Source organism: Saccopteryx bilineata, chromosome 4, assembly GCF_036850765.1.
Source record: "Saccopteryx bilineata isolate mSacBil1 chromosome 4, mSacBil1_pri_phased_curated, whole genome shotgun sequence".
In the NCBI taxonomy this organism is placed as follows: Eukaryota; Metazoa; Chordata; class Mammalia; order Chiroptera; family Emballonuridae; genus Saccopteryx; species Saccopteryx bilineata.
The window spans coordinates 40,755,384-40,770,495 of NC_089493.1; the positions used below are offsets into that span (position 1 = coordinate 40,755,384).

Genomic DNA, 15,112 nt, shown 5'->3' on the forward strand with positions numbered 1-15,112 from the left:
AATGGAGCCTTGGCTGCGGGAGGGGAAGAGAGAGAAAGAGAGGAAAGCACGGCGGAGGGGTGGAGAAGCAAATGGGCGCTTCTCCTGTGTGCCCTGGCCAGAAATCGAACCCGGGTCCTCCGCACGCTAGGCCGACGCTCTACCGCTGAGCCAACCGGCCAGGGCGGGTCTCTTTCTTTATAGTTTATTCTTATTTTGTTTTTCTTTGTTGTTTGTTTGTTTTTGCAAGAGAGACAGAGAGAGAGGGACAGGGATGAACAGACAGGAAAAGAGAAAGATAAGAAGCATCAACTCATTGTGACACTTTACTTGTTCATTGCTTGCTTCTCATATGTGCCTTGCCAGCGGAGGGGGCTCCAGCTGAGCCAGTAACCCCTTGTTCAAGTAAGCAACTTTGGGATCAAGCCAGTGATCATGGGATCATGTTATGATCCTACACTTAAGCCGGTAACCTCGCACTCAAGCCAGATGAGGCTGTGCTCAAGCCAGTGACCTCAGGGTTGAATCAGGTCTTCAGCATCCCAGGCCCATGCTCTATCCACTGTGCCATTGCCTGGTCAGGCTCCTTTGCCCCTTTTTTAATGGATTGGTTTTTTTAGTTTGTTTGTTTATGTTCTTTGTTTGGTATAAGATAGTATGAGTTCTTTATATATTTTGGAATATTAACTCTTTATTGTATCATTTGTGAATGTCTTCTCTCATCTAGTAAGTTGTCTTTTTGTTTTGTTGATGATTTTGTTTGCTGTGCAAAACTTTTTAGTTTGATGTAGTTTTATTTATTCATTTTTTTTTGTTTCTCTTGCTCAAGGAGATATATCAAAAAATATATTGTTAAGAGCGATGTCAAAGAATTTACTGCCTGTGTTTTCTTCTAAGGGTTTTATGGATTCAAGTCTAATGTTGAAGTTTTTAACTTGTTTTGACTTTATTTTTGTATATGGCATATGAAAGTGATCTATTTTAATATTTTTGCATGGATTTATTGCAGTTTTGCTGACACTTATTAAAAAGACTGTCTTTTGCTCATTGTATATCCTTGCCTCCTTTGTTGTAGATATATTGACCATATAAGCAAGGATTTATTTCTGGGCTCTTTATTCTATTTCATTTATTTACATATCTGTTTTTATGCAAGTACCATAATGTTTTTGAAGGCTAGTACTAAGATTAAAAGAAAAAGTATCACACTCAACTCAAACATCAATAAGTAGTTAGAGATACACGACACAAGCAGATCTAAAATATAACAAGAATGACATAAAACATGGGAGTGGGGAGATAAATATAATCCTTATAAAATATATTCAATGCTTATCAACTTAAATGGACTGCTACAGATAAAGAATGATATACATAAACCTATGGTAGCTACAAACCAAAAACTTAAAAATATATACACAGAACAAAGAAAAAAAGAATCTAAACAAAACATTAAAGAAAAGCAAACTATAAGGAAAGAGATCAAGAGAAGAAGAAAGGAACAACTACAAAAACAATAAATAAAATGGTAATAAATAACACTTATCAATAATTACTTTAAATGTAAATCTATTAATTGCTTCAATAAAAAGACATAGGGTGGCTGAATGGATTAAAAACCATGACCCATCTATATGCTGTTTACAAGACTCACTTCAAATTAAAATACACATACAGACTGAAAGTGAAAGGAGAGAAAAAGATATTCATTGCAAATATAAATGAAAAGAAAACTGGAGTAGCAATACTTACATAAGAAAAAATAGACTTTAAAACAAAAAATGTAAAAAAAGGACAAAGAAGGATATTACATAATTATAAAGGGGTCAATCTGAGAACTAGATACAACAATCATAAATAATCTATGCACTCAACATAGGGGCACTTAAATATATAAAGCAATTAATAGACTTAAAGGGAGAAATCCACAATAATAATGGGTTTTAATACTCTAGTCACATCTATAACTAGATCATTTAGGTAGAAAATTAATAAGGAAATAATAATGTTAAATGTCACATTAGAAGAGATCAATTTAATAGATATAAAAACATTTCATTCAAAACTGAAGCATACACCAAGAATCTTTTCTGACCACAATGGCATGAAACTAGAAATCAACTACAGGAAGAAAACTAGGAAAACAAAAGTATGTGGAAACTAAACAACATGCTATTAAACAAACAATGGATCAAAGAAGACATTAAATAGGAAATCAAAAACTGTCTTGAAACAAATGAAAATAAATATACAACTTTTTAAAATTTATGGAATGAGGATAAAGCAGTTTTAAGAGGGAAGTTTATAACTATATAACCTTACTTCAAGAAGTAAGAAAAATTACAAATAATCTAACTCTACATTTAAAAGAACTAGAAAAATAAAAACAAACTAAAATAAGGAAATAGTTAAGATCAGAGAGGAAAAAATGGTAAATAAAATAGAAATTGAAAAAAAAAAAGAAAATATCAATAAAACTAACAGCTGGTTCTTTGAAAAGATAAATATAAGCAAACCTTTAGCCAAACTCATCAAAAAAAAGACAGCCCAAATAAATAAAATCATAAATGAAGAGAAGTTAAAACTGGTCCACCAAAATATAAAGAATCATTAGAGAATGCTATGAATAATTATATGCCAACAAATTTGACAATCTAAAAGAAACAGATAAATTTCTAGACTTATGTATCCCTCTAAAGCTGAATCAGGAAAAAATACAAAATCTAACAGACCAACTATTAGCAGTGAAATTGAAGCAGTAGTAATAATAATAAAAAATACTCCCAACAAATAAAAGTCCAGGACCAGATGGTTTCACAAATGAACTCTACCAGTCAAAGAAAAATTAATATCTGTACTCAAGTTATTTCCAAAATATTGTATAAGAAGGAACACTTCCAAACTAATTTATGAAGCTATCATTTTCCTAATAGAGAAACCAGATAAAGACATTAAAAAAAATCCTTGATGAATGTGCAAAAATTCTCAAAAACAATATTAGCAAATGGAACCCAACAATACATTAAAAGGATAATACACCATGAACAAGTGGGATTCATCCCAGCAATGCAAGGATGGTTCAACATTCATAAATCACTTAATGCAATACATTACAATAACACAATGAGGATCAAAACCATATGATCATCTCATCAGATGTAGAAAAAACATTTGACAAAATTCAACATCCTTTTTATAATAAAAACTCTCAACGAAGTGGGCATATAAGGAACATATGTCAATATGATAAAGGTCATATATGATAAACCCACAGCTATTATAAGCCAATGATGAAAAGATAAAAGCCTTTCCTCTAAGATCAGGAACAAGACAAAGATGCTCATTATTACCACTTCTATTCAGCATAGTATTGGAAGTTCTAGCCATAGCAATCAGACAAAGAAATAAAAGATATTCAAATTGGAAAGGAAGAATAATGTCTCTCATTATTTACAGAGACATGATACTATATAAGAAAACCCTAAAGATGCCACTAAAAAAACTATTAGAACTAATAAATGATTTCAGTTAAGTTGTAGGACACAGCATCAATATACTGAATCTGTTGGGTTTCACCATACATACACCAGTAATGCATGATCAGAAGAAGAAATTAAGAAAACAATCCCATTTACAATTACATCAAAAAGTATAAAATACTTAAGAATAAATTTAACCAAAGAAGTGAAGACCTGTATTCGGAAAACTATAAGACATTGAAGAATAAGCCTGATCAGGTGGTGGCGCAGTGAATACAGCATCGACCTGGGATGCTGAGGTCCAAGGTTTGAAACTCTGAGGTCATTGACTTGGGCACAGGCTCAACAGGTTGAGCATGGGGTCGCTGCTTGAGCATGAGATCAGAGACATGTTTCCATGGTCACTGGCTTGAGCCCAAAGGTCATTGGCTCAAACAAGGGGTCACTGGCTTGGCTGGAGACCCTCCAACCCCCCATCAAGGCATGTATGAGAAAGCAATCAATGAACAACTAATGTGCTGCATCTATGAGTTGATGCTTCTCATCTCTCTCCCTTTCTGTCTGTCTTTCTTGCTTAAAAAAGAAAGAGAGCCTTGGCCAGTTGGCTCAGTGGTAGAGCGTTGGCCTGGCGTGCAGGAGTCCCGGGTTCGATTCCCAGCCAGGGCACACAGGAGAAGCGCCCATCTGCTTTTCCACCCCTCCCCCTCTCCGTCTTCTCTGTCTCTCTCTTCCCCTCCCACAGTCAAGGCTCCATTGGAACAAAGTTTGCCCGGGCGCTGAGGATGGCTCTCTGGCCTCTGCCTCAGGCTCTAGAATGGCTCTGATTGCAGCAGAGCGACGCCCCAAGATGGGCAGAGCATCGCCCCCTGGTAGGCATGCCGGGTGGATCCCGGTTGGGCGCATGCGGGAGTCTGACTGCCTCCCCATTTCCAACTTTGGAAAATGCAAAAAAAAAGAAAGAAAGAAAGAAAAAAAATGACTTTGAAGAATGAAACTGAAAATACAAATAAATAGAAGAATATAGCTTGCTCATGGAGTAGAAGGATTAATAGTATTTAAATGTCCTTACTATCTAAAATAATATACAGATTCAATGCAATCCTTATTAAAATACAAATGGTATTCTTCTCAAGAGTTAGAACAACTAATCCTAAAATTTATATGAAAACTTTCTTTTTCTTAAAGTTTTTAAAATTCATTTCTTCATTTTAGAGAGGGGAGAGAGAGAGAACAAAAGAGAGAAGGGGGAGGAGCAGGAAGCATCAACTCTCCCTCTGTGCCTTGACCAGTCAAGTCCAGGGTTTTGGACCAGCAACCTCAGCATTTCAGAATAATGCTTTATCCACTTTGCCACTATAGGTAAGGCCTATGTAAACTTTCTTAACCTGGGAAAGAAAACACACATCCAAGTTCAGGAAGCACAGAAAATTCCAAACAAAATAAATCCAAACAGACCCACACCAGGATATATTGTAGTTAAAATGAGGAAAGTTAAAAGTAAAGAGACAATCCTGAAGAAAGCAAGAGAAAAACGAGTCACGTAAAAAGAGACCTTATATAGCTATCACAAGGATCGGGAACCTATGGCTCACGAGCCAGATGTGGCTCTTTTGATGGCTGCATCTGGCTTGCAGACAAATCTTTAATAAAAAAATAATAACATTAAAAATATAAAACATTCTCATGTATTACAATCCATTCATTTCCTACTGCTCGTGTTCATGGTTGCCGGTGGCTGGAGCCAATCACAGCTGTCCTCCAGGACAACACCAAATTTTTATTGGATAATGCATAACATACACAGGTCATTGTATGGCTCTCATGGAATTACATTTTAAAATATGTGGCGTTCTTGGCTCTCTCAGCCAAAAAGGTTCCCGACCCCTGAGCTATCATCTGATTTCTCACCAGTGACTTTATAGACCAGAAGGGAGTGGCAGAACACCTTTGCTCAAAGAAAGAAAACGACAACCTAGAATAATTTTCCCAGCAAGGTTATCATTCAGAATTGAAGGAGAGATAAAGAGTTTTCTTGACAAGCAAAAAATAAAGGACTTTATCACCATTAAACCAACTTCACAAGAAATGTTAGAGTCTTCTTTAAGTAGAAAAGTAAAGGTTATAACCAGAAATAAGAAAATATGAGAAAGGGAAGACCTCACAAGTAAAGCCAAATATTCCATAAATACAGCAAATCAGACATTTAAAAAACGACTACAAAGGTTAAATGAGATGTTTAAAAGTAGGTGCAGCTTGTTGGATGCCAGATAGAGAAATCATTTAGACAAGAACCAAACAGGCTGTAAAGCTGAATTAAATAATCTTTCAATTGTGTTTCTGTGATTCTTCTTGCAGAAACAAGACTATAGGAAACAATTTTCCAATATGTGATGGCTAAGTCAAAAGCATCACAGTGGAATCTGGTATCAAGAATATGAAGTTTATGACCTGACCTGTGGTGGTGCAGTGGATAAAGCGTCGACCTGGAAATGCTGAGGTCGCCGGTCGAAACCCTGGGCTTGCCTGGTCAAGGCACATATGGGAGTTGATGCTTCTGGCTCCTCCCCCTTCTCTCTCTCTGTCTCTCTCTCCTCTCTCTCCCTCTCTGTCTCTCTCTCCTCTTTAAAAATGAATAAATAAAATAAAATTTAAAAGAAGAATATGAAGTTTATGAAAGACTTTAAAGTAGATTAATGAAGGACTGCATATTCCTCCATTGGAAATATTGTTTTACTAATTTTTCTATGCTTTTTCTTTCCTATCCTATAAATCCTTGTCAACTCAAGGGTTATAATCTGATTGCCCAGATGTGGAAATTAATGTTGGCATTAGTCTATCCCTGTTGGTATGAATCTAGAAAGAAAATCACTCCCAAAAAGAAAATTTAAAATGAGAGTCAAGAATTTTGAAGAATATAATATTCTCAGTAGAATTAAACAGAATCTCCAACTTAACCTTATTCCTCTCAGTTCATTTCCCCCCAGAAAATGTATGGGTCATATTAAAGTACTATAATATCAGTGGTTAGAAGTTTAATGGTAAAATGATCAATCTAAATTCAATGAAAATTTTAAAATAACATGTCAAGGATATAAATATAAAAAAAGGCTAGTAGTTAAATAATAGGTACCACTTCATTCAGTATATGATCTCCCATGACTTATCCCAGGGGTTGTCCTTTATCTATATTAAAATTTGATAATAAATAAGTTTGACTATGCATTATCCTGTTTAAGTGACTGGGGAGGAAGTTGCTATATCTGTTGATCTGCATTCATTTACTTCCTTTGAGGATTAGATGAGTGGGGAGGTGCAACAAGGACATTCCTGGGGAAAAGCAGGTTACCTGACCTAAACTCCTTGCAAGTAGGCTGGTAACTTGATGTCCTGTCAAATAGATCAATGTTATTGACTAGAATGATAGTCCTTATTTATGAGATGCTCTTAGCAGAATCTCTCTGGTTCAGGACTACTTACAATAAATAAACCTAGAATCTACAGAATCATTAGGCATGACTCCCTATAAAATGTCAAACTCAAGTATAAAATGAAGGTATTTAATAAATTAAACACTCCCTTGTTGTATGGGATCATCTCATTTGGAGAGCTCATATTTTATTCTAAGCTGAACAGTGTGTATGAGGTGTGGGAGAAAAAACACCTGAAAAACCACGGGAATGTCCCAGATCCTATATATCCTTGAAATTATTAGACAAGTATGGTACCAGGTAAGATCTTTGATTTGTGTAAGTCTAGTTTGACAGTCCTTTGTGTTAACTCAGTTGCTATCACTGGAAAGATTCCTCATATGACAGCAATTTTTTAAATTTATATTTCTTGTGGCTAAAGCTTTGGAAGAATCACTAGGCTTTGCAAGCTTATCTCAGATGAATTTTATTGAACCTTGATAAATGAATTGCATGCTGCTTTTTTCCCCTCTGTACATGTATTTCTTAGTTGCTATGTAGACAAGTGCATTGCTCATGATTTCCTTCTAGCCTTGCACAGGCTTTTATATCACCCCAGAAAGGCTTTCTGAACTCGAGCAGGTAGAACCACAGACAAATATAGTGTACCTGTTATGTACCAGGCACTATGCTATATACTGATACAAATGTGGGCGGGACAGACTCAGTCCCTGCCCTTTAAGGGCAGGCTGCAGTTCACTTTGTCTTCAAGGTTGCCTTAGTGATATAGGCAGAGTAGTGAAATTGGTAAAAGGAGGCTTAACCGATTATCACCAAAACACTAAGAGAAATGTGAGGGATATATAATGTTATGTATACTTTCAACACTTCCATCTGCATACTATTCCAGGAGAGAGTCTGTGTGGGCTCAGTTGGGGCAATAGCCTAATGGAAATGAGTTGAATTTTGAGCAGGTAAAATAAAGCAGGATCTTAAGGAAGCCTTAAATAAGGGAGAAATAAAATATTCAACCATTATCAGGAATCAATTCAAATGTCAGAACAAGTCCATATGTCAAATTTATTTTTTTATTTATTCATTTTAGAGAGAGGAGACAGAGAGAATGGGGGAGGAGCAGAAAGCATCAACTCCCATATGTGCTTTAACTAGGCAAGCCCGGGGTTTTAAACCGGCGACCTCAGCATTCCAGGTTGACGCTTTTACCTACTGCGGCACTGCAGGTCAGGCCCATATGCCAAATTTAAAGGACCAGAGAAAGTCTGAGATTGAGATGTAGAAATAGTGTAGACCAAGAGTAGTCAGGAACAAAGCGCTCTCTTAGAATTGCTGAGAAGTGCCTTAGAACCTTTAGAGCTAACCATTTTTTAGCAGGTGGCTGCATGTGAATTGGTTGGGTTTTAAGTCTAGAAGCAGAGTGACATCTTTGCATCACAGACTGTCTATATGCCTCTGCATCATAGAGTATCTACACGGCATATAAATAAGTCTCACACTAGCAAAATTTTCATTGGTGTGTTTGGAGGCTTTATGCGTAGAGGAGTTTAAGTAAGTCTTGTAAATCCTAACACAGTAGTCCCCAACCCCCGGGCCATGGACTGGTACCGGTCCATGGGCCATTTGGTACTGGTCTGCAGAGAAAGAATAAATAACTTACATTATTTCCGTTTTATTTATATTTAAGTCTGAACGATGTTTTATTTTTAAAAAATGACCAGATTCCCTCTGTTACATCTGTCTAAGACTCACTCTTGACGCTTGTCTCGGTCACATGGTACATTTATCCGTCCCACCCTAAAGGCTGGTCCGTGAAAATATTTTCTGACATTAAACCGGTCCGTGGCCCAAAAAAGGTTGGGGACCACTGTCCTAATAAGAGCAAAATAACATTACCTGGATTTTATTATATCCTAGGAAGAGTTTCTCTAGTTTTACCAAAGATTGTAATCTGCTCAGTTCTCGTAGTCTGTTTTCTTCCAGGTGAAGTGCCAGCAGAGAGCTGGGTTTGGCAAAGGCACTGTCATTAAATACTCTGATGCGGTTACAGTCTAATACCAGCTCCTGAAGCATTAGCAAGTTGTCAAGCCCTTCAACTTGACTGATTTCATTCCCTGGAAAAAGAGTAAGTCATGATATATCAAGTAAGTCCAAACTTCTTGAGAAAAAGTTTATCTATCGTCATTTAAATATTTCCATTAATTTATTTTTTACAAAACACACTTAAAAAACACATTTCCAAGAAGAAATAGAAATGTTATTCATAAAAAGGTAGGCAGCATTACCATCAAATAATATTTTGTAAAATTTCCTTCTTTTATTTAAAAGATCAAGATGTGACACACACGATGTACTGAATTTATCCTATCTCTCTTCAGTAATTAAGTACTAAAATAGTTGGTATTGACAAAGTATATGTATAAAAAGGCTGCAAAAGATGTGCTTCCTGAGTATATGTGATTATTCTAATAGGCATTCAATAGGTATATATAATTATTTATTAAAATAACTTATTGTGTTTTTACATTGAAAAAATATACTTTGTGTTTATTTCTTTCATAAAAAACATATTTTTTATATGACACCACATTAAAAAATTAAGAATTCATTATATTCTTTAAAACCTCCATCTTTTTTTTATAACTTATTATTTCTCTCTGTTGTACCATTTGATAGCTTTATAAGTATTAATGATAATTTTATATGAGAAGATGACTGTTGAGTTGAAAAAATACTTTTATATGTGTTCCCTATTAGAGTCACAAAATAAGACAGGGAAAATATTATCATTTTTAATTATCATAAATCTGAGAGTCAGAGAAATTAAGTGATTTGCTCAAGACATACAAGTGGCAACACCAGGCCTAACCTAGACCTTTTACATTTTAAGCTCAATGCTGCTTCTACTTTGCCATACAATGTTTCATTCTCTATTCATCCTCCTTCTTTGTTATGGGCTGAATTGTGTCCCTGCCTCCCCCCCTAATTTATACGTTGTAGTCTCAACTCCTAGTACCAGAGAATGTGACTGTATTTGGGAGTAGAGTTTTTAATAGAAGGTTAAATGTGGTCATTGAGGTGAACCTTAATCCAATATGAGTGGTGTCCTTATAATAAGAGATTAGGAAACAGAAACGCACAGAGGAAAGACCATGTGAAGATACAGAGGCCATCTACAAGCCAAGAACAGAAGCTCTCAGAAGTGACCGATCCTGCTGACATCTTGATTTTGGACTTCTAGCTTCTAGAACTGAGGAAATGAATTTCTGTTATTATGTGCTTTGCCTAGTCTCTGGTACTTTATTATGGCTTCCCTAGCAAATTAATGTATTACTGAATATGTGACCTGTGATCTTGGAATTCTTCTTGAAATTTAACATAGTTCAACTAATTTTAAGACAATGACAATTATTAAGATATGTCAAAATTATCTGTACACTAAGAAAAAAAACTTGGTTAAGTAAACCATGACATACCATCAATTAAGAAACAATCAGATTTCAGACATATTCCGTGTAAAAAGTGTACATCTCAGAATTGATGAAATATGGTAAATTTACCTTATTTTGTCTATTCTTATAGAGAAACTGATAACAACACAACTTTCAATAAAATTGTTCACGAAACTTGTTTTCAAAATCACAGATGTTGAAACATTACCAGTGCCCTATGCATGAATTTTAAAAGTTGATTCAAGTAAAATTGAGAAAAATAACTCAGTTGTGTTAATATATTATGTTCATGAAATTATATAGTGTTTAAACTATCACTTCTAATATTTTAAGTCCAATGGTATAAAAATTATATTGGATAGTTTCAAGTACTGAATAATTTCTACAGTAGCATATTTTTGGTCATAATTCATTTTAAAATGCTCATTAAACATATTTAAGAAATGAAACTTCAAACAACAATGCTAAATGTGATTTCAGGAATCTTACATTTCTATAACTAGCAGCATTTACAGCTGTGAAAAACTCCCAGCCCCAGCCAGTTGTCTCAGTGGTAGAGCATCGGCCAGGTGTGTGGATGCCCCTGGTTCGATTCCCAATCAGGGCACACTGGTGAAGCACTGATCTGCTTCTCCACCCCCCCCCTCGATTTTCTCTCTCTCTCTCTCCTCCTTTCCTCCTGCAGCCATGGCTCAATTGGAGCGAGTTGGCCCCATGTGCTGAAGATGGCTCCACAGCCACTGCCTCAGGTGCTAAAAAATGACTCTGATTGCAACAGAGCAGGGGCCCCAGATGGGCAGAGCATCACCTCCTAGTGGGCTTGTGAGGTGTATCCCCATCAGGGCACATGCAAGAGTCTGTCTCTGCCTCCCCTCCTCTCACTAAAATTAAAAAAAAAAGGAAGAAAAAAGCCCCACCTATTTAACTAAATAGTTACATTTTAGGTAAATTTGACTCTTAAATCTTTTTTTTTTTTTTTTTGAGAAAGAGAGAGACAGAGAAAGCAGATAAGATGAGAGAGAGAGATGAGAAGCATCAATTCTTTATTGCAGCACCTTAGTTGTTCATTGATTGTCTTCTCATATGTGCCTTGACTGGGGGACTCCAGCTGAGCCAGTGACCCCTTGCTCAAGCCAGCAACCTGGGGTTCAAGCCAGCAACCTTGAGCTTCAAGCCAGCGACCTTTGGGCTCAAGCTGGTGATCATGTGGTCATGTCTATGATCCCATGCTCAAGCAGGTAACCCTGAGGTCAGGTTGGTAAGCCCACACTCAAGCCAGCAACCTCAGGGTTTAGAACTTGGGTCCTCAGTGTCCTAGGCCAATGCTCTATCCATTGCACCACTGTCTGGTCAAGCTGACCCTTAATTCTTAAAATTCTAAATTGCTTCTCCATAGCCCCACCATACACTTCCCTGAAGACTCCACGTTCCCCACCTTTTGGAAAATTCAACACAACAGCAGAAATGTAGGTTCTGTAGCTCTCCTGTGGACCCTGGCATGGCCTCATTTTAACACTGCCTATATCTGTGTACTCCCTTTAAGCTTTTGCTCTCACTTTATAGATTGATCCCTGAATCATCTCTTCCTGTTCAGTATCTTTAACCTAACACACTTCTTTTTTTTTTAATTTGAAAAAATGATTTTTATCTTTTATTTTTAGTGAGAGGAGGGAAGGCAGAGGGACAGACTCCTGCATGTGCCCTGACTGGGATCCTCCTGGCAAGCCCACCAGGAAGCGATGCTCTGCCCATCTAGGGCTGACGCTCCCTTGCTCAGCAACAGAGCCTTTTTTTTTTTTTTTTTTTTAGCACCTGAGGCCTAGGCCACGGAGCAATCCTCAGCACTGGAGGCCATCTTGCTTGAACCAATCAAGCCATGGTTGTGGGAGGAGGACAGAGAGAAAGTGAGAGAGAAGGGAGAAGTGTGGAGAAACAGATGGTCACTTCTCCTGTGTACCCTGACCAGGAATCGAACCCAGGACTTCCACATACTGGACCAATGCTCTCCATCACTGAGCCAACCAGCCAGGACCTCTCTAAACTTCTATTGCGCTTAAGTTAATAACACATAGTCCGAACTTAATTTATTTTTGTTTTCATATATCTCTACAGGTAGATCTCAGACTACTTTAGAGAAGAATCTAAATTATATATAATTACAATAATATAGTATTTCTGTATTCTTTTTAGTACTTAGTACAATTCTGGGTTTAATAAGTATGTGTGAATTACCCACTGGTTACTTTCTATTGTTTTTAAAATAGAATATGATATAAAAATAAATTATGATGTAATACTAAGCATAGTCCTATAATATTGCATTTTCTAGGGATATACAGCATTGAATTTTCTAGTCCAAGAATATATAGCATATAGATTATTTATATAAATAACCCAAAAACCATTTCTGATTAGTAGAATATTTTTGTCAGTGAATTTAAGTAAATGTTTATGCCTATATTTGCTTATTAAAAAGGATGATAATCAAGTCAGGTTTTTTGGGGTTTTTTTTGCATTTTTCTGAAGCTGGAAATGGGAAGGCAGTCAGACAGACTCCCGCATGCGCCCAACTGGGATCCACCCGGCATGCCCACCAGGGGGCGATGCTCTGCCCCTCTGGGGCGTTGCTCTGTTGCATCCAGAGCCACTCTAGCACCTGAGGCAGAGGCCACAGAGCCATCCTCAGCGCCCGGGCCATCTTTGCTCCAATGGAGCCTTGGCTGTGGGAGGGGAAGAGAGAGACAGAGAGGAAGGAGAGGGGAAGGGTGGAGAAGCAGATGGGCGCTTCTCCTGTGTGCCCTGGCCGGGAATCGAACCCGGGACTCCTGCATGCCAGGCCAATGCTCTACCACTGAGCCAACCAGCCAGGGCCTTTTTTTTTTCTACAGAGACAGAGAGAGAGTCAGAGAGAGGGATAGACAGGGACAGACAGACAGGAATGGAGAGATGAGAAGCAGTCAATCATCACTTTCTCATTGCGCATTGCGACACCTTAGTTGTTCATTGATTGCTTTCTCATATGTGCCTTGTCCGTGGGCCTTCAGCAGACCGAATAATCCCTTGCTGGAACCAGTGACCTTGGGTCCAAGCTAGTGAGCTTTTTGCTCAAACCAGATGAGCCCGTGCTCAAGCTGGGGACCTCGAGGTCTCGAACCTGGGTCCTCGGCATCCCAGTCCGATGCTCTATCCACTGCGCCACCGCCTGGTCAGGCCAAGTCAGTTTTTAATAGCTGACTTACTTATTAACAGTGATACTACTCACCCTGTAGAAAGAGGAATTTTAAATTTCGTAGTCTATTTAGTTGTAGCTGAATTAAATTACAAATTCCATTGTAGCCCAAATGAAGAACTTCTAAGCTGTTCATTATTGGAGGCAAATTTTCATTGTTCATTATATCTCTGAAACACACATGTAAGTTTGATCCCATAAACTTAATTTCAGACCAACTATATCATAAAAAGACAGTTTGGTATGAACTTACCATAAATTGAAGTAAAGAAAAAAAAAAGAAAAAAAGAATGAATTTACAAATGTATTAGAATTAAACTGTAATAAGTTGTCTCTATTATTTTATATAATAACCATTTTTTAGGCTTTAAAAATATTTTTATATAGTAAAGTACAGAAAGAGTGAATTAAAATGAAAAGCAAGAGTGAGTACAGTTAGCCAGGGAAAAGGGGGTAAAATACATCAGAATTGGAAAATATAGTAGATAAAACCATCTTCTAAGATGATATGATCTTATATTTAGAAAATCTTAAGAAATACACAAAAAATATTATTGCACTAATGAATGAGTTCAGCAGAATCACGGGGTAAAAAAGTAATATATAAAAATCATTTTAATTTCTATATTGATGTCAGTAAACTGATAATAAAATTAAGGATTCTCTTTATAATAGTATAAAAAATAAAACACTTCAGAGAAATTTAACAGAAGTGCAAAATATATACACAGAAAACTATAAAACATTGCTGGGATAAATGAAAGATCACCCTAAGTAGAGAAATATTCCATGTTCATGGATTAAAAGATTCAGTATTACTAAGACAGCAGTTCTTATCAAATTGATCAATAGATTCAATGAAATCTATATCAGAAGTCCAATAGTCCTTACTCCCACCCAGAAAATAACCATCTTATCCTAACAATTGTAACGAAATTCAAAGAACTCAGAATATCCAAAACAACCTTTAAAAAAAGCAAGGTCAAAGGGCTTACATCTCTGATTTCAAAACTTATTATTGAGCTGCTATATTCAAACCAGTCTGAGATCAGGCGCATTCAGGGTGGTATTGCCGTAGACGCTTAACTCAAACCAGTCTGGTACTGGTAAGAGGACAGATTCATAGATCAATGTAATAGAATTAAGAGTCCAGAAATAAACTTTTACATTTATCATCAATTGCTTTTCAACAATGGTACCAAGACAATTTAGTGGGGAAAATGATAGTATTTTAAATGATGCTGGAACAAACTGATAACCACATCCAAAAAGATAAATGTAGACCTTAGACCTCACATTTTACCTCACAACATACACAAAAATTAACTCAAAGTGGTTCATAGTCTTAAATGTAGGAGAAAAAAACATAAGACTTTGAAGAAAGCCTGAAAAATATCTTTGTGACCTTAGGTTAGGGAAAGAGGTCTTAGGTACAACACCAAAATCACAATTTGTTAGAGAAAAAGTTGATAAATTAGACTTTACCAAAATTAAAATGTCTTCAAAAAACACCATTAAGAAAATAAAAAGCACTGAGATAAAATACTTGTA

General features: G+C 36.5%; 1 protein-coding gene across 1 annotated transcript in view; it reads right to left on the reverse strand.

Moving 5' to 3' along the window:
* The window catches only part of LRRC9 (leucine rich repeat containing 9), a 121,996-nt gene that overhangs the window by 20,167 nt on the left and 86,717 nt on the right, over window positions 1–15,112 (reverse strand). The window contains 2 exon segments of the mRNA XM_066272555.1: window positions 8,777–8,994; window positions 13,595–13,731. Coding sequence (XP_066128652.1) covers window positions 8,777–8,994; window positions 13,595–13,731 — 355 coding nt within the window.